General features: G+C 43.3%; 2 protein-coding genes across 2 annotated transcripts in view; one reads left to right on the top strand and one right to left on the bottom strand.

Annotated features, from left to right (window-relative positions):
- Positions 1-1,231: 1,231 nt before the first annotated feature.
- Positions 1,232-5,771, top strand: LOC310912291 (ATPase PAAT). The gene is made up of 5 exons (XM_083866758.1): positions 1,232-1,378; positions 2,325-2,397; positions 2,941-3,147; positions 3,799-4,271; positions 5,235-5,771. The coding sequence occupies exons 1-5, from the start codon at positions 1,269-1,271 to the stop codon at positions 5,461-5,463; spliced, it is 1,092 nt and encodes a 363-aa protein (XP_083722884.1). The 5' UTR covers positions 1,232-1,268; the 3' UTR covers positions 5,464-5,771.
- A 2,319-nt stretch (positions 5,772-8,090) lies between these two features.
- The window catches only part of LOC310912059 (scavenger receptor cysteine-rich domain-containing protein DMBT1-like), a gene marked incomplete at both ends in the record, with an annotated part of 45,431 nt that continues 35,824 nt past the window's right edge, over positions 8,091-17,697 (bottom strand). The window contains 10 exons of the mRNA XM_083866271.1: positions 8,091-8,571; positions 9,314-9,422; positions 10,930-10,992; positions 11,958-11,999; positions 12,093-12,134; positions 12,735-12,776; positions 12,870-12,911; positions 15,676-15,768; positions 16,707-16,787; positions 17,601-17,630. Of these exons, the coding sequence (XP_083722397.1) occupies positions 8,091-8,571; positions 9,314-9,422; positions 10,930-10,992; positions 11,958-11,999; positions 12,093-12,134; positions 12,735-12,776; positions 12,870-12,911; positions 15,676-15,768; positions 16,707-16,787; positions 17,601-17,630 (1,025 nt within the window). The remainder of the gene's footprint in view (positions 8,572-9,313; positions 9,423-10,929; positions 10,993-11,957; positions 12,000-12,092; positions 12,135-12,734; positions 12,777-12,869; positions 12,912-15,675; positions 15,769-16,706; positions 16,788-17,600; positions 17,631-17,697) is intronic.

The raw sequence follows: 17,697 nt of genomic DNA, 5'->3' as shown, positions 1-17,697 counted from the left end.
CTGGCTGTGTTTGCTGTATTAGTTTGTCAAAGTCCGTTCAGGTCCATTTCCAGAGCTACAGACTGAGAACACCCTGAACATTCCTGCACTGAGCACCGTGTGGAAGCAGAATTTGGCACCCTCATTCCTCGGCTCTGTGGCTGCCACAGCCTCAGGAGCAGCATTCCCCAACTCCAGAAGGTGAGACCCTACTGAAAATTAAATGAACCCCATCTTTTATTTATGGCCTCTTTTATTCATAGCCTCTCTCCTGCGTAGTGCGCTGTCAGGACACAACTCAGGAGAATCCTGCTGCTCCAAAATTTGACATATGAGCGAGTTTCACAAAATCCAGTAACCATTTCAGTTGGAAATGACCTTAGATACACTGGGTCCAGCAGGGGAGCCTCTTCAGTGCTGACCACACTGTGGGGGGAGAACCTTTCCCTAATACCCCCCAGACCTCTCCTGGTACAGCTTCAGGGTCAGTCTCTTCTCCCAAACAACCAGTGACAGGACAAGAGAACATTGTCTTCCGCCGCACCTCAGGAGTTTTAGGGGAAGTCCGAGAATTTCTTCTCGGAAGGAGTGGTTAGACATCGGAATGGGCTGCCCAGGGAGGTGGGCGAGTCAGAGGTGTTTACGGAAAGACTGGACGTAGCACTCGGTGCCAAGGCGCGGCGATGCTGGGCGGTGTATTGGACTCAGTAATCTCAGCGGAGTTTTCCCCGCGCTGTAACCCCGGCCCTGCTCCCCTCAGCCTCCCCGGGCTGTGGGCGCCGCTCGGCCCCCGGGGCTCCCTCGGGCGGCTCCCGCCGCTGCCCAGCGCGCAGGCGCGGAGCCTCGCGCGGCGCAGGCGCGTCCCGGCCCCTTGGCGGCCGCAGAGGGTCGGTCGGTGCCGCTCCCGGCCCGGGTGTCCCCCGGCACCGCCCGGGGCTCCGCGATGTCGAGCGGCTGCGCGGCGGCGGCGGACGACGAGGCGGAGGAGGGCGGCCGGGAGCCGCGCTGCGTGTCGGCGCGGTGCTCCTGGCCCTGCGCGCCGCCGGGCGGCCTGGCCCGGGCGCTGTGCCTGCGGCGGGGCGCGGGGGACGGCGAGCCCGGGTGAGGGCGGCGGGCGGCGAGAGGGGGCGCCGGGCTGGGCCGGGCCGGGCCGGGCCGGGCGCGAGCGGGGCTGGCGGGACAACGCGTGTCGCTTCCCCCCCCGCAGCAGCGAGGCCGTGCTGGCGGAGCGGCGGGCGGGCGGCGAGGAGCCCTGCGAGCTGCGGCTGCAGTGCCGGCCCGGCGCAGAGATGGTGTCGGTGGGGATCGTGAGCCAGGCCCGGAACATGGAGGTGTACGTGGGCGAGGAGTACTGCGGCACCGGCCGGGGACAGAGCCGCGGCGCCCGCCCGGCCCCGGGGTGAGTGCTGGGCACGGCGCTGTGTGTGTCTGAGAGAGGGGCTCCTGTGTTAGACACTCGATGGCTTTAACCGGGCCGAGAGAAATGAGCTTGTTCCGCCTGCAGAAGGCGCCTGGGGGAGACCCTGGAGCTGTTTCCACTGCGAGAGAGCTGGAGAGGGACTTTGAACAAGGGCTTGGAGAGATAGGGGCCAGAGTTAGGTGAGATACTGGGAAGAAATTCCTCCCTGTGAGGGCGGTGAGGCCCTGGCACAAGTTTCACAGAAGAGCTGTGGCTGCCCCTGGATCCCTGGCAGTGCCCAAAGCCGGGTCAGACGGTGCTTGGAGCAGCCTGGGATAGTGGAAGGTGTCCCTGCCCAAGGAACGGAGTGGAACTGGGTGAATTTTAAAGTTCCTTCCAACCCAACCCGTTGGGTTCTATGGAAGATCTCTTGTCTCTTTGATAAGTAGTCATCTCACACTTCAAAGAGCAAGAAAGAAGATGTAAAAAAGGTTTTGTTTTCCCCTTTAATCCTTCCTTCCATGCTTTGCTGGGGGAAATAAAGCTATGTTTCTGTCTTGTTTTTAAGTCATTACATGGCACATCTGCTGCTTAATTAGCTAAATAGAAACCAGTCGACTGGGAGCCTCAGGGAGGATGTGTGAATAATGTAGTGAACCTCAAAAGCTTCTTTAGTGCACAGTGCATGCACATATACAAGTAATTTTTACATAAATATTTGATAAGATTCATTACAAGTTGCATATAAGTATTAAAGCTGCTATTAGAAAGTAAAAAGCTGCTAAAAACTAAGGACTAAAACTGCTGTTGGAAACCATAAATCTGCATTAGAAATGTGTCCTAGGCAGTCTTGTTTCATATATAAATATTTACCAATATGGTGAATTTCTACAGGAAAACGTACCTTGTATATTGTTGTCACAGCTTGTTTATTTTGTTTTTCTAGTGAAACTGACGAGGTTACTTTATACCACAAATACCTTAAGTTTGAATGCCCTGCAGCCTCCTGTAGAATTAAGGTAAGGAATTGAGCATCATTGTTTTATTTCTCCTTTATCTTTTTAATCACTTAATCAATTAAATTGCATTGCTCTTAGTAAAATTATTTGTTTTATATACTTCATCTCTTCACATAAATCACTTAAAAATCTCTTGGCTGGTACTTGGTGGCAGAGTGCTCCTTTTAAATTGGTATTTTCCTGAAGACTTTATAGGATACAGATAATTTAGTCTTGGAGAAAAAAAGCCATAAACCAGATAAACTGTAGCTCTGTGATTAGAACTGTCAGCTCTGGTGTTAAACAGGCTTCTGAAAATCGTGTGGCCACTACTCTTAAATGCTTAGGAAATCTTTATTTATCTTTGGGGCACTCAGGCACCTCTGTTCCAGTCAGAATTTTATAGGGAATAATAGCAAGGAGAAGTTGGCTTTATTTCCCTGGAGAATAGTTCAGGATAGTTTTTCCCAAGACTCAAAGAACAGTGCATTGTCCCCTATGTACAAAGAAAACCTGAAATTTTTTTTCCCTAACCAAAGTATTTTCTTTTCCTTCTTGCGATAGCTGCTCTCCTTTGGTGAGAAACACAGAGTACTCATCAGTAAAATAATTCTAGAAGTGAAAGCAGTGTCTGCAAAACTAGCAACTGATTTTCCTTCACTAGGCTCGAGCATAGATCTAGACAGAGTGCAAACTATAATGGAATCCATGGGATCTAAGTTGTCTCCAGGTGCTCAGCAGCTCATGGACATGGTCCGGTGTCAGCAGAAGGTAAGTCACTTTTCCACAGACACAAACTGCCACTTCGCCAGTGAGGAATGTTCTAAAAATATTTTGGGGTTTTTTAATCCACACTAACTGCCTTTTTAATCATGATTTACCTGTTGCCACTCAAATGAGTGCAAAGAATAAAGGTTGTGTATTCCAGGATTTGTTGTATTATATGCACTGTGATAATTTTAAGCTTCACTGCCACCCTGCTCTCCTTTTGCCTGTTTGTCAGTGCTGGTCAAGGATGGTGGGCTTTTTCCCTGGAATGTTTGGGGTGTGGATAGATGGGCTGGTTTGTCTCTTTAATGGTCATTATAACCATGTCACCTTCAGCTAAAAGGAAAGTGCTCTCACAGAACATTTATTTACATCCTAATCCTGCAAAGTGGGCTGTACCAACAGAATCCTGAATCCATCTGATGTTAATAATTCAGTTTTGGGGACACAGCATGGTAAAAATGAAGTCAGGAAAGCTCTTTCCTTACTTAGACACTGACAAGATAATTAACTCTGCATATTTACAAGGCATGTAGTTCAAAACTGCTTTTTAAATCTTTACTATCAGAATGCTGGGTTATAAAGTATCTATTGTATCATCTCCAGTATATTTGAATACTGAAATATTAATGGTATTGTTTTTCTCCCCATCAGAACAGTTTCCCTTTTGGAGACAAACTCAGTTGGATTTTGGGGAAAAATTCTGACTTTGGAGGTGACCGTGCAGTGGATGGATTGCACAGTGCAGCTCTTCAGTCATCACTGAGTCCATCAGCCAGGGAACCTTCTTTGCCTGTGAAAAATCATTTAACAAGTGAAGCAGTGTATAAAGATCTAAAAATAACTCGTGACCTGAACTCAGAGGTCCCTGAAAGAGGGAATGCTTTGGATTCTGAAAGACTTCCTACCCAGCAAAATGCAGTTGACCTCAGGAATGATTTGAAAGTCATGGGATCTTTGCAAGTGCAGCAACAGGCAGGTGAAACTCCAAACGTGGCCAACCCACAGATGCTTCTTCCTTTTCTTCAAAACTTGTGCACTCAGGTGAATCACCTTCGGCTCAAGGATGGAGAGAGGCACCTGGGGAGGAGTGCAGTGGCTAAAGAGGAAGCTGTTCAGAGTGCTGGGTGAGTTCGGCTTGGTGAATCTCTCAAGAGTAGTATTGACTGTTTACTGCCAAGTGTAAAAATGCATAATGTAAATGTTTTCTTCTCATGAGCAGTAGTAGTGAACCTTAGAATCCGTGGTTTTGAAGGCTGTGTGGTGATGAGCATTACAATTTTTCAGAGGAGCTGCTGGAATGTAGGAGTTTTTCAGAAGAAATCACATTATTTGTTCTTGCTAAACTGTTTTGTCTTCTACCTCCATTTAATCTAATTTTAAAAGGATATTTCTTCATATGCATTTAGCTTGTCTTCCTCATCTAATGAATTTTCATTTTGGTTACTTTTACCCCTAAATTCTTACATCTTCCCTTTTTCACACAATGTGGCACAATCTTTCTGCTGTACTTGGTGTGTATCATCCCACTGATGTTCCTGTTCCTCCTCACTTGTTGGCATTTACAGTGCAGGTGTCACAGGTACCCAGTTTGATACCTCAGGAACAATAGTGGAACTCGTGGGATGTAGGAATCGGGATTTAATGGAGACTGAACATCTCAGCTCCAGTATTTTTAAATTAAAGAATGCAGATATAAACCCACAGAGTTGCATAGTTTGGATAACTCTTGAAGCACCTTTCCTGACAAGGACAGCCTGCCATGCTGACAGAAAACAAACTGTGGGTTTTGTTGACTTGTGTGGATTTTGTTTTATGTAATTAAGCTCTCTAATGCATAATTGAGCCTTTGAAAAAACAAGGTTGAAAGAAGATGATTATATACAATACCATGTCTATGAAAAAAATTGAGATTTAAAGTGTGGCAGGCAGGATATTTTACTTGTGCTAAAAACCTAATGCCTTCCTAAGTTCATTGCCTAATAAATGAAATTTTACATTTAAAAGATGTTCAGATGCTCAAATCTCTATATTTCCCCTTGTCATCAAGAAATAGGTTATACTTATTCTTATATTTGCTCTTCTTTCAGAGTGGAACAACAGCCTATTTGCTCCTATTTGGAAAAGATCATTTCAAAAAACCTGGATCTGATGGAGAAGAAACTAATGGACTATATTGACTGCCAAATCCAGGCTCTTCAGACACACATAGACAATAAAATGTTTCTCTTGATGGACTTGGTTCAGAACTCAAAACCAAACAAAATTTCCCAAGCACACTATGATTCTAACGAGGGCTTTTCTAATGGAGAGAGATAGAGGGATTCAGAGGTAGAGTTTCAATGTGAATACTCACAAAACTTAGTATTTATGCAGTTAAAACTATAAAGAACCTCAGTGTTGTTAACTTGCATTTTGTTACTGTAATTCTATCCACTGTTGTACACACTTGTTAGTTTTATGAAAGATCTTAGGAACATGTGTTTTTTCCTAAATATAAGAGTTTTGTATGCCCTTTGTGGCTTATTTATTTAAAGAACATTGCTAGAAGCTGTATGAACAATTCCCCGGTTCCAGTTTGGACAATGGAGTGCTCTAAATAAACTGAGTTACTGCTTATCTTTTTACCTGCATGTAATCAGTTCACTTTTTTTGCTTGTATTAATTTTTGATATGAAAGGTGTTATCAGTAGAACAGAATGCAGTCTGCGCTTTTGCTTTATTGGCACTCCTGTTGAAGACATTTATTGTTCCATCTCTAAAAGGAAGGTTGGATTGTCATTGCCTAATTTGTGCAGTTTATTGGTCTGTCTTTAGAGAGCTGGGGAAATGTGAACCTAGCCTGGGTTCTTTGGAAGCCTTGTTGGCTGTACAGGCACCTAAATTAGGAATCCAGGCTCCTAAAACAAGACTCTGATACTTTTCCCTCCTAAATTACCTGAGTGTGCAGGAACAAGTGAAATGAATGCATACTCAGCAGACTTTATCCAGGTTCCATGATCCTGAGAAGTGCAGGTACTTCATTCATGGTTCCTCTCAAGTGGATGTTGTTCCCAGACAAGAAGTGCTGGGGTAGCTCCAGACCAGAGGAGTTTTCCTTACTGCATCACACATCCTTTAACTCGTTGGGATCAGTTCTGCTGTCATTTGGGGAGGTAGGAATGTGACTCCAAATCCCTCATCTGTGGAAGGTTGAGTTTCAAACTTCATTCTGTTTGTTGCTCTTGGATTCTGGGGCGCACCATTTAAGTTTGAGGGTGTAGGACCTTTTTGGTAAATCCATTAGCTGGGTGCACAAACATTTTTGGCAAAAGCTATTGATGTAGGAAGTAAGTGTTGACTCAAAAGCAGCATAAGCACGTAGGAGCCAGTGTCTTTATTTACTCTGCCTGATATTTTCTTCTCCAGGAAATACTAGAATAAGATTCACTTTTAGAGATGTTTAATGTTTCGCCCTTCTGTTGTCTATATAAGACCTATTGTGGAGAAATCAATAAAATACCACAGATAAACAGATGTCCCTAGCTGTGAATTCTATTGAGTTGCCTTCAGCGAGAGCCAGAGCAGTGAAGAGAGGCAGGAGGAGGAACTGCCTGAGCAGCTGCATTTTTAGGGCAGCTAGGGAGGGCAGGCTTTGACTTTTCTGACTTCTATCCCTCCTGCTATTTCACAAACATCCTGTAGCACAAGGTGTCCTGGAGAGAGGGCTTAATCTGTCAGTCACTGCTTCTTTTTAACAGATATAAATGAGAAAGTAATGGGTGGGCCCATTTTTTAAACAAGCACTGTGTAGAATAAGTTGAAATTGCTTTTGTCAGCTCTTGTGGTGCAAAGCACATTTTTCAGCAAATTTTCATTGAGAGGCTGTTTGGGGGTGCACACATGAGCAGGAGGAATGTGGTGGAAGTGATTGACAGACTCCCTTGGGAGAAACTTTTGCAGTTTTTTCTCAGCACTGCTCAGCAGGAGCTTGGTTTCTCCCACCTCTGTTTTGATATCTCTCCCTTTAGGTTACACAGGGCAAACCATTCCCTATCCTTGCTGAGGATTCCTCAGGTTGTAAAGTCCAGCTATTGTAAAAGAGTTGTGAATATATTGCTGAAAAACCAGGGATGAGCAAGGCCAAGTTCATGTTTGTCACAATTAAAAGATTTCACTGCAACCACTTTGCAGACAAAACCATTTTCTTACATAAGCAAACTGATGTATGGTGCATTTGTAATGATACTGTATTTCTAATCTCAGACCTCTGCCTTCTTTAAAACAACTCTCTCTGATTTTTAGCTCACTTTGAGGATTTTGAATGCAACTGTCTCTTCATCCTGAAATGTCCTTACGCTGCCTTTGAGTCTGGAGGCATTGAATACATGTTTAAAGATGTTGCACAGCATTTGAATTCCCTTTGGCTTCTGGAAATGCTAAATTTGCATTTACTCTGTGTAGCCTTTTGTTTCTTAAACCCACACACGTACTTGCAAGGAATTTTCAAATGTTAACATCCCTTTTGTGGCTGGCTGTGAGTCTGCAGTGAATGTGTGAGCTGGCGTGTGGATCCCTGCCAATCAATGCTGCATCCAGCAGAACCAAATGCCCTTTAATCATTACCTGAGAGAAGCAGAGCACACACAGGGTTGTGAGTGTGGTGAACTTTTGTATGAACTGAGCCTGATTAAAACTGCAGGAACATTGAGGGGGAAACAGTCTTGATGAGAAAAAACAGGCAGTCGATCCAATCTTTTTTGTCACTGAGAGCATTTACTGAAGTTTGGACTTTTACAGATCCTCTGTACAGACCCAAAAGATCAGAAATTAAGGAACCCAAGTCCAGTTAAGATTAAATACCTTTAGATTTACACCCATTAGCATAGTTTTAGAAATCAGCAGATCTTGCAACAGAAGGAATAGGTCTAGAGATGGTCAACAAAAAGCCATGGTCAGAAGCATCATTACTGGGGGACAATGACAATAATGACATCGTCATTAGTGCTTCTCTTGCCTCTTCTAGCGCCTGGGAAGCGTTGGGGAGGAGGGAACCTGTTCCCGGGGTTGGGTCTGGGAGGAACAGCAGGGAACCTGTTTCCTGGGTTGGGTCTGAGAGGAACAGCAGGGAACCTGTTTCCTGGGTTGGGTCGGGGAGGAACAGCAGGGAACCTGTTCCCGGGGTTGGGTCTGGGAGGAACAGCAGGGAACCTGTTCCCGGGGTTGGGTCTGGGAGGAACAGCAGGGAACCTGTTCCCTGGGTAGGGTCTGGGAGGAACAGGAGGGAACCTGTTTCCTGGGAAGGGTGGAGGAGGAGGAGATCGTGGCTGGCACCCTGACACTTTGCACCGTATGCAAGCTCTGGGTTGTACAGGAGCTCTGTAATGGAACTGGTAAGGCCTCTGGCCTGATGAAGGGTTTTTCCCACAGGTTGGGTCCTTTACACACCTGAAAAAGGAAAAATAACAAAAAAAACCAACCTCACATATAAATTGTCGTGGAATGATTGTGGCATGCTCACTTTCTTTCCTTGGTTGCAAGAATCTTTCTTCCAAAAGTGTCCAGCTATGTTGTTGTTAATCACAACTCACAGCCCTGACCACCACATGGATGCCACCACATGGAATTTGAGTGTCTGTTGGTGCAATGTGCATCACAACACATAAAAATATCACACATGTAAAGCACCTAATGGAATTTTGTTAGTATATATTAAATCACACTATCAGCTGTACAGTGATGAGGTAGTGGGATTTTACTGCCTGCTCTGCTAGGGTTCATGCTTAATTGAAAGTAAAGGACAGCTCAGCCCTGGAAAGAAGGATTTTGCTTTTTTGAAGCTTAGAGCTGTCCATGAAGGATTCCCCCGAACAGCCAAGACAACATCCCAGCCCCTCTGACATGTCTTTGAAACCCTGCCAGCATCATCTGGTGTCATAAATCAGTGACTCCAGCAAGAATGGCTCCAGGGACCATCCATCTGAACCAACAGACATGCAGCAAGAATGCTGCAGAAACAGTGGTGTTTTGCAAAATTTTAGTGTGGTTAGTAATTGGTAGTATGGGTATGACTGAGTAGTCAAATCAAGTTGTACCTGAGCATTTGAAGGGTGTAAGAAAATGGTGTGAAATCATGTTTGGGGTATCCCAGCTTGGCTGGGGCATCTCACATGCATGAGTAAATATTTACCCTTCCAATGTTATTTCTGGCATCCCAGGTCTCCTTGGCTGGCACACTCTTTTCAGGTATTCCAGCAGCAGCCGCCTCACAGGCTCAGGCAGGGGAATAGGCTCTGCTGCTGAGGGAGGAATTGAATGTTGATAAGCCAGAGGTAAACACAGAGCAAAAAGCAGCCTGTATTAAATACTGGCCTGCTTTGCAAATTTAAACATGGGCCTGGAATAGCAGCTGAGTGGAAAGGAAATAGATTTCTTTTTCTTTGATAGTCCATTAAAAGCTCATTTCTCCCTCCTACAACTACCAACTAACCTCGAGGTAACTCCTCAGTGTTGTTCTCTCCTGGAAGGGGGTGAATTTGCCAGTATCATGAGATGTCTGTGCCTGTGAGCCCTCCAGAGCACAGGGCACTGGGTGGGCAGCAGCTGGCAGGCTATGGGACATTTCAAACACTTTTTAACCATAAATGATGCAGACCTAGGCCAGCTCATCCCCTTGGCACTCACCACTGAGGATGGTTCTGCTGCCAGCCCTGTATAAGCAGCGTGTGATCCCTGGCTGAGCCATGGCATTCCCAATCTCTCTGCCTGCATCCAGCCTCTCTCCCTTCCCCTGCACTCAGATCCCCTCTGCCAAAGAACTGCCAGCCCTTCCCAGTTCACATCTATCACCCAGAGCATTCTGCCCTTAGGAAGAGAAATCATTTAAAACAGAAAATAATCAAATGCCTTACCTGGGCCTGTAGTTGCTGCATTTGTCTTTGGATGGGCTTTTAATGAAAAAAAAAAAAAAAAAGTGAGCTGACTGAGGAAAATATGTGCTTTTATACATTCAGTCAATAAACATTATAAAAAGTAGAACACATTAGGACTAGGAAGTATACTTAGCAACAGTTCTGAGGAATAGAATTGTCATTGACAAAGGTTTCATACTGAGGAAAGTGTGGGGTCTTGAGTACTACAAGTGACATATTACTGGCATTAATGGGAACAAGATTTAATTATGTTTATCCCTCTGTGTGGGGCGATAATCCCATGTTCAAATGTCTGCTTTGCACCTGAAGTTCAGTTTCTTGTATGTTTTACCAAAGCAGCCAAGTGCCTTTTATCAAAGTGTAGCTGATATGGCCAGACTCCAAAAGAGACCCTTGGTCTGCTCTCTAAGCAACTGAGGCAGAACGTTATCAATTGGTGAGCAGGATTTGCAATTCTGTTTTTTTCAAAAGATAAAGCCCACTGTGGAAAACCAAGGTTGAAAGCAAATACCACTGAATATGTCAAAAGGATTCCCACTGACTCAGCTTCCAGTGGGGATCAGACTTTGAAAGTGCAGGGGGCTGACTTTGTAGGAGTGAGGTGACCTAGAGGAAGTCTGAATTTATATTGGTGTAGTATGTCTGCCCCGGTGAATTCCAGTTCCTCAGAACTTTCAGCAGAGCAGGTATTCCTCCCATATCAATACCAACAATTCAGATCCCTCAATCTGTGTGGAAGCCAAAAAACTTATCCCCAAAGTTCAATATTAATTTCATGAGATGATGCCTGCAGTGGAGACAGGGAGTCTTGCCAGCACATCATCAGATCCCAGAGAATTAAGGGTATAAACCAGGGTAAATCTGCATCACTTACTAGTGACAATGGCTGTTGTTGCTTCAGGAGTTGGAGGGACTGATGGTGCAGGTGTGCTTGTCACTGTGAGAAGAGAAAATATGAAGTTAAATATTGTGGGGGGAGTGGAGCAGGATTTTATTCAAGCTGATGCTTGATCCTGAATCCTGACCAATATACTAAAATCATACACACCTGCTGCTCCAGGTGTTGTGTCTTCTGCAGGGGCTGATCAGAGACAGGAGAGAAAACAAAACTGCAGGTTAAAAACTCTTTTCCCAGTGCTGAGCAGGTGAGAGATACCCAAACCTCAGCTGACTTGCAGGTCTCACTTGAGGGCTGGACAACGGTGCTGCTGCCCAGGGCAAAGTTCCAGAGTGGGAGCAGCCCCAGTGGGAGGAAAACACATCCCTGTGCTGCCATGTGACAGCTCTGGGAGCCTGGGGCTGTTTGCTAAACACTACTTTGGGGCTGGGGTTGCTGGGATAATGTTTCTGACATACAGTGCCTTGGGCTGCTGAGGGCTGGGGATGCCTTGGTGGGCACTGAACCTGTCCCCTCCCATGGCAAACACATCCCAGTGTGTGCAGTGATTGGGGGGCAGCTCTGGGAAGTGCAGAAAGGCTGAAATTCTGGGAATGGGATGATCAAGTGCCAATCTGAGTTTATATTGCTGCCCTGTGTCTGCCTCTTACTGAGTGCTTTCATCAGCACATCAGTTTTCATGTTTCTCCTTTTCCGTTTGCTCCTTTATTGTTCCTGGAAGCCACAGGAAAGGCAACTGGGACTTTCTCCAGTTCTAATCCCTGAGTTTATATTATTATGGAGACAGGGAGGCAGTCAATACATGATCAGAGCATGGTAAACAACTAAACACATAAACCAGAGCAACACTTTATTACTTACGAGTGGTAGTGTCTGCTGGTGCAGCAGTGGATGTTGCTGCTGTGAGAAAGAAAAGATGAATTTAAATATTGTTTGCATATGACATGTATATTTTTTCCCGTGATGCACATAGCATGTAGGCCATATTTATCTTTATAACTTACCAGGGGTAGTGTCTGCTGGTGTAGTACTAGGAGGGACTGTTGCTGTGAGAGAGAAAAGGAGAAATTAAATAATAAGTATACATTTTTGCTCTGAAACTTGCAGCATGTAAGCCAGAGTAACACTGTATTACTTACTAGTAGTAGTCTCTGCTGGTGTAGTACTAGGAGGGACTGTTGCTGTGAGAAAGAAAAGGAGAAATTAAATATGAAGTATATGTTTTTGCTCTGAAATTTGTAGCATGTAAGCTAGAGTACTTACTAGTGGTAGTGTCTGCTGGTGTAGTACTAGGAGGGACTGTTGCTGTGAGAAAGAAAAGGTGAAATTAAATAATAAGTATATATATTCGCTCTGAAACTTGCAGCATGTAAGCCAGAGTACTTACTAGTGGTAGTCTCTGCTGGTGTGGTACTAGGAGGGACTGTTGCTGTGAGAGAGAAAAGGAGAAATTAAAGAGGAGGTATATATATTTACTCTGAAACTTGCAGCATGTAAACCACAGTAACACTTTATTACTTACTAGTAGTAGTCTCTGCTAGTGTAGTACTAGGAGGGACTGTTGCTATGAGAAAGAAAAGGAGAAATTAAATAATATGTATAAATTTTTGCTCTGAAACTTGCAGCATGTAAGCCAGAGTAACACTGTATTACTTACTAGTAGTTGTCTCTGCTGGTGTAGTACTAGGAGAGACTGTTGCTGTGAGAGAGAAAAGGTGAAATTAAATATGAGGTATATATATTTGCTCTGAAACTTGCAGCATGTAAGCCAGAGTACTTACTAGTGGTAGTGTCTGCCTGTGTAGTACTAGGAGGGACTGTTGCTGTGAGAGAGAAAAAGAGAAATGAAATAATAAGTATACATTTTTGCTCTGAAACCTGCAGCATGCAAACCAGAGTAACACTTTATTACTTACTAGTAGTAGTCTCTGCTGGTGTAGTACTAGGAGGGACTGTTGCTGTGAGAAAGAAAAGGAGAAATTAAATAATAAGTATACATTTTTGCTCTGAAACTTGCAGCATGTAAGCCAGAGTAACACTGTATTACTTACTAGTGGTAGTGTCTGCTGGTGTAGTACTAGGAGGGACTGTTGCTGGGAGAGAGAAAAGATTAAATTAAATATTTTGTGCATTCTAAATACATATTTTTTTCCCACCAAGACCCATAGCATGTAAGCCAGAGTACTGCTGTGTTACTTAATATAGAAGGAAAAGGCGAAATTAAATATTGCCTGCATTTTAACTATACACTTTTCCTCTGAGACCTACGGCATTTCCTTATAGGAAATCAGGGGTGAGATATAATAGTGATAGAGCCTAATTTTTGTGGGATACCTTGCAATTTAAGGGATATGTCTGGGGTTTGTTTTTTCCCATCCTTTAAATACTGCCTGGTTCAGCCTCTCTCCCAGTCCTTGCTGACCCTCTCACATAACAGATGGTTGGCACAGCACCATTTCCCCAGAGCAGTGGCAGAGCTATTTCCTCAGCGCAAGCTCGTTTCTGAGAGCTGGGTACTTACAGAACACTCCACACATTTGTCTCCCTTTCACAGGGAAAGGCTTTCAGAGATCTGAAGTCCCAAATTAGTTTCATGGGCCTGGAGTGTATTTTTCTTTCAGAGAGGGGAATCAGAGACGCCGCCAACAACATACTTGGAGTCCCTGCTGGTTTGTGCCACCATAAACTGCACACACCTGTCTCACCCCTGGACAGTGACCAGGTTTTCATTTTGGCACCTTTTGCTGTCACCCCGCAGCTGTTTGTGACCAACTAATGCACATCCAACCCAGATGGGGGCTGTGTTTCCTGGGACTCTTTGTCCTTAATTCCTTTTTTTCTGGCCCTGATCAAAGCTCCTTCCACCCCAGCACCATTCCAAGCATTTACTTCTGCAGAACTGTCAGCAACAACTCCTTCCCCAAGAGCTAGTTCTAAACAAGACTGCTAAATACGAGGTAACTGAGAGAAATGCTAATTAACTGTTGATCCAGGTGCTGAGTATTCATCAGGGATGGTGAAAGGTGTTAAATAGAAACTTTTAGGGCTATTTTAAGGCTGTATTAGGTGTCTAAATTCAGGTGGTCATAGTGAGAAAAAGGCAGATTAAAAATTTGCTTTTCAGATCCAGGCTTTGAATTTGCAAGCAGAAATTATTTTGTTGTTATTCAGCTGATATTAAAAATGGCTTTATGGGAGGGAGGCGCCTTTCCCATAAAAGTTTCTAAATAAGTTAATTATTTCATTAATCTGAAATATGATCAGCAATCTGATAATTTTAAGGGGACATTTTCAGCAAATAAAGGACTAAGTAATAGTAAGATTAAGTAATAGTCCCAAGAGTCTTTATTGTCCTCTTGTGTGGTGCCTACAAACAGCTGAACAGCCACTTTTCACTTTCAGCAAATCAATAAAAGAAAATAATCAGTATCTGCACCTCGTCAAAGAAAATTCTTTGTTAAGTGTAGGATATAATCAAAGGAATCAGGGAGCACTGAATTTTCCTGAGACTTTAACACAGTTTACCTCCATTATGTCCAAATTTAAGTAATAAAGTTAGAGCTGGAAAGGAACATTTTTTCCCCTTTAACCATTGAACAGCATCCCTGTTACACACACTGTCTATAAGTAAGAGGAAATTGTCTGAACAAGGAAAGCAAGCAGCAAAATCTGATCAAAGCTCTGTAACAGAGTCTTCTAAGAAGGAAAATGTTTGTTTCTATCCTTTTGAAAGTGAAATGACTGTCAGGAAAAAGGCAGAAAAAGAGTAACTGATATTTCTTCACTCTCTGGTGAAATTCTGGTTTGAACAATTTTTTTTAATACCAAACAATTATTTCATAAATTCATTAAAACAGCTCATTCATTCACCTTCCCTCACTGTAGACTGTGGTGCTGGAGTTGTTGATGGCTCAGTGCTGCCTGTGGCTGGGGCAGAGGTGCTCAAATTGTCTGTTTCTGTGACAGAATAGTCTGTTGAAACTTTGAGGGAAAAAACCCAGGAGGAGCAATGAACAAAATTGCCCAACATGAACAGGAACCAGAATTAAATTTTGATTGACCTGTTTGGATTTGTTCATGCTGCTAGAAAAGTGTGAGTTATCACCACATAAGTCCACAATTAATAAATATTTAGTAGTTGGATTTTTAAGCTTCTTAGCTGCTGGAGACTGAAGCAATATGTTTGCAGCCCTCCTTATTAAACGTATTTGCATAATTTTGGATACAATCTGGCTGTCCCTTAGCTCACTTAGGCTCCAAATTGATTTTGCAACTCAGACTTTGCCTATGTAAGCTGTGCTTAGGATTCTTGGTGTAGTTACTGCCTCAGGCTCTTCATTCACTGAAGTGGATGCAAAGGAAGAATATGAGGGTTTTGCAAGGACTGTGAAAGTGTTGAAAAAATACATTACTGGAGAAAAACATCAGTCAGTAATAGAAAATGGAGCTGATGATTGCTGATATGCTTTTGATTTATGTCCTTGAAGGAAAAGAGACTTGGATTGTAGCCTCTAAAATCTGGTCACTTGAGTCAAAATACTCAGGTGAGGTTATATTTTGGTAATATTGAATATAAGATGAACTTTTCTTCACTGAGACAATGAGCTAGCAGTTGATTGATCTTGAGGTTCATTAATTTACTTTAATCCTACCAATGTAATCTATTTGGACCAAACTCAAGCACTATTGTTAGATTTTATGGGCATTGTGTCTGTATCTTACCTTCAGCTGTGGAATGGGTTTCTGCAGCTGTGGTTGTCACATTTCCTACCAATGCAGCAGGTGACACGTTTGATGCTGAAGTATTTCCAGAAGCTGTGAGAAAAAAGGAAGAAACGTAGAAACAAGAGGGAAAGAGCATTCAGGGAAGGCTGAAATCAGCTCTTGATAGATTTAAATGCCTTCAGATTCCATGGTGTGGATTCAAACTGTGCCTCATCCAGCTCTCTCACAGCTCCCACTTGGCTGGTGGCAGCAGGTCAGTGGCAGGGTGGCCAAATCCACAGACAAACGTGAGCTGCACTGAATTTTGGACACACAGAATTACAACAGTCTGGGCAGTTTTTCTTTGCAAATTTGAAAGTGTATTCTTTATAGCTCCAACTCAGAGGTATTCATCAGTAAGTGTATGTATGTAGCTGTGTCCTGACAGGCTGATATTTTTCAAGTGAAGATGTTGGAAGGGAATTGTTCCTTCACAAAAGAGGAACTAAGAACAACTACATCCTCTGTTATGAATATTTACAGATTTCATGGTCACATCCTAATTTAGCTGAAAACCCCAAATTAACCGAGTGTTCTTTTTAAAAAGCACATGTAAAATGGCTGTTTTTACCTTCACCAGCTGTGGTTGGGATTTCACGAGCTGATCTGATAATTTTGTCTGTGACAGTAGTGGGTGCAGATGACACATCTGGGGCCAGTTGAGGAAATACAAAGCAGAGAGAGTTTGGCAGCAATTAGAAGTGAACATAAGCATGAAAGTCTTGATAAATGTAAATAAATTTGAGCTTTGTGGGATAGTGAGTCATTGCACAGCCTTTTATTTTTTGATTACAAAAATATACTTTCACCTCACTTAATATTTATTAACAAAGGCAGTCAGTCTTTGTGTTTTTCCTGACTGCATTGTGTCACTGCTGGAGGTGCAATAGTCATTTGGAAAGATGCAAAGGAGCCATTGTAAGGGAGAATAAAGCATGAGATTTGTCTTGTGCTTTGGGAGTGATTTCCAGCCCCCAAGTGTGCCTCACCTTCCTTGAGGGTTGTCACGGTCTCTGGAGCAGGAGATGTCTCAGTCTGAGCTGGGGCCGAGCTGGGAGCAGGGGAGGAACCTGCAGAGACATTGCAAGGATCTGTGACATCATTCACACTTTGGGTTTCATGGGAAAGAAAGGCAGATCCCTGGACCTCAACTTTTGGTCATGTGGCTCAGAACAACATCTTCCATTGAACCTGGGAGATCTGTGTTCCTCCTGCCTGCTTTAAACAAATCTCAACTGCTGCTCAAAATTTCCACACATGACATTTGCAGCTTGTTTTTTAACCTTGCCTTTGCCAGCAGGAATCAGGAGTTCTGTGGTAATTGTCACAGTTGCCACCATGTTAAAACCTTAAGAATAAATGGCTTTGGGAACCAGCTTTTCCTGTCTGTGTTACAAATAATAAAACATATACTCATGATTCTATGATTCTGTATGATAGAAAACTGCATTTTAAACCTGCTCTTCTGTGACTGTGTATTATGAAGAGCATAATTAACACCCAGAAAGCCCAAGAAACATTGGTAGAGTCTGTACTTTAAGGTTTCCAAGCTGTTATGACTATTTCAGCAAAAAAATAGAATCAGAAACTTAGACCTGGAGTGTAAAGACTTGCCTCATGTTTTCACTAATTATTAATAGGCGAATGCAGTTTGTATTAGCAATGCAAAGAAATAATGAAAATATAAGGAAATAGTTTTGCAGTGGATGAATAAATAGTAATTTGGAGCAATAAGCTGTAATTCAGAGCATGTGCCTTTGTAGAAAACTGTCTGCCAAAGGGCTGTAATCACATTATTTTTTGAGTAAAAAATTAGACTCTGAGCACTGGAGAGACTGTAAAGAGCTAATTTTGGGACTCTTGTCCTAAAAGCTCAGCCTTACCTGGTGGTGCAACTGTGGAGCGCAATGCATCTGTGAACAGCAAAAAAAAAGGGAAAAATTTACTTTATTGGGCAGTTATTTATATCATAGATTTATA

The sequence above is a fragment of the Zosterops lateralis genome, assembly GCF_965231275.1.
Source record: "Zosterops lateralis genome assembly, chromosome: 8".
In the NCBI taxonomy this organism is placed as follows: Eukaryota; Metazoa; Chordata; class Aves; order Passeriformes; family Zosteropidae; genus Zosterops; species Zosterops lateralis.
Note: the sequence above shows the minus strand (reverse complement) of the source record. Positions and strands in the feature narration are given on the sequence as shown.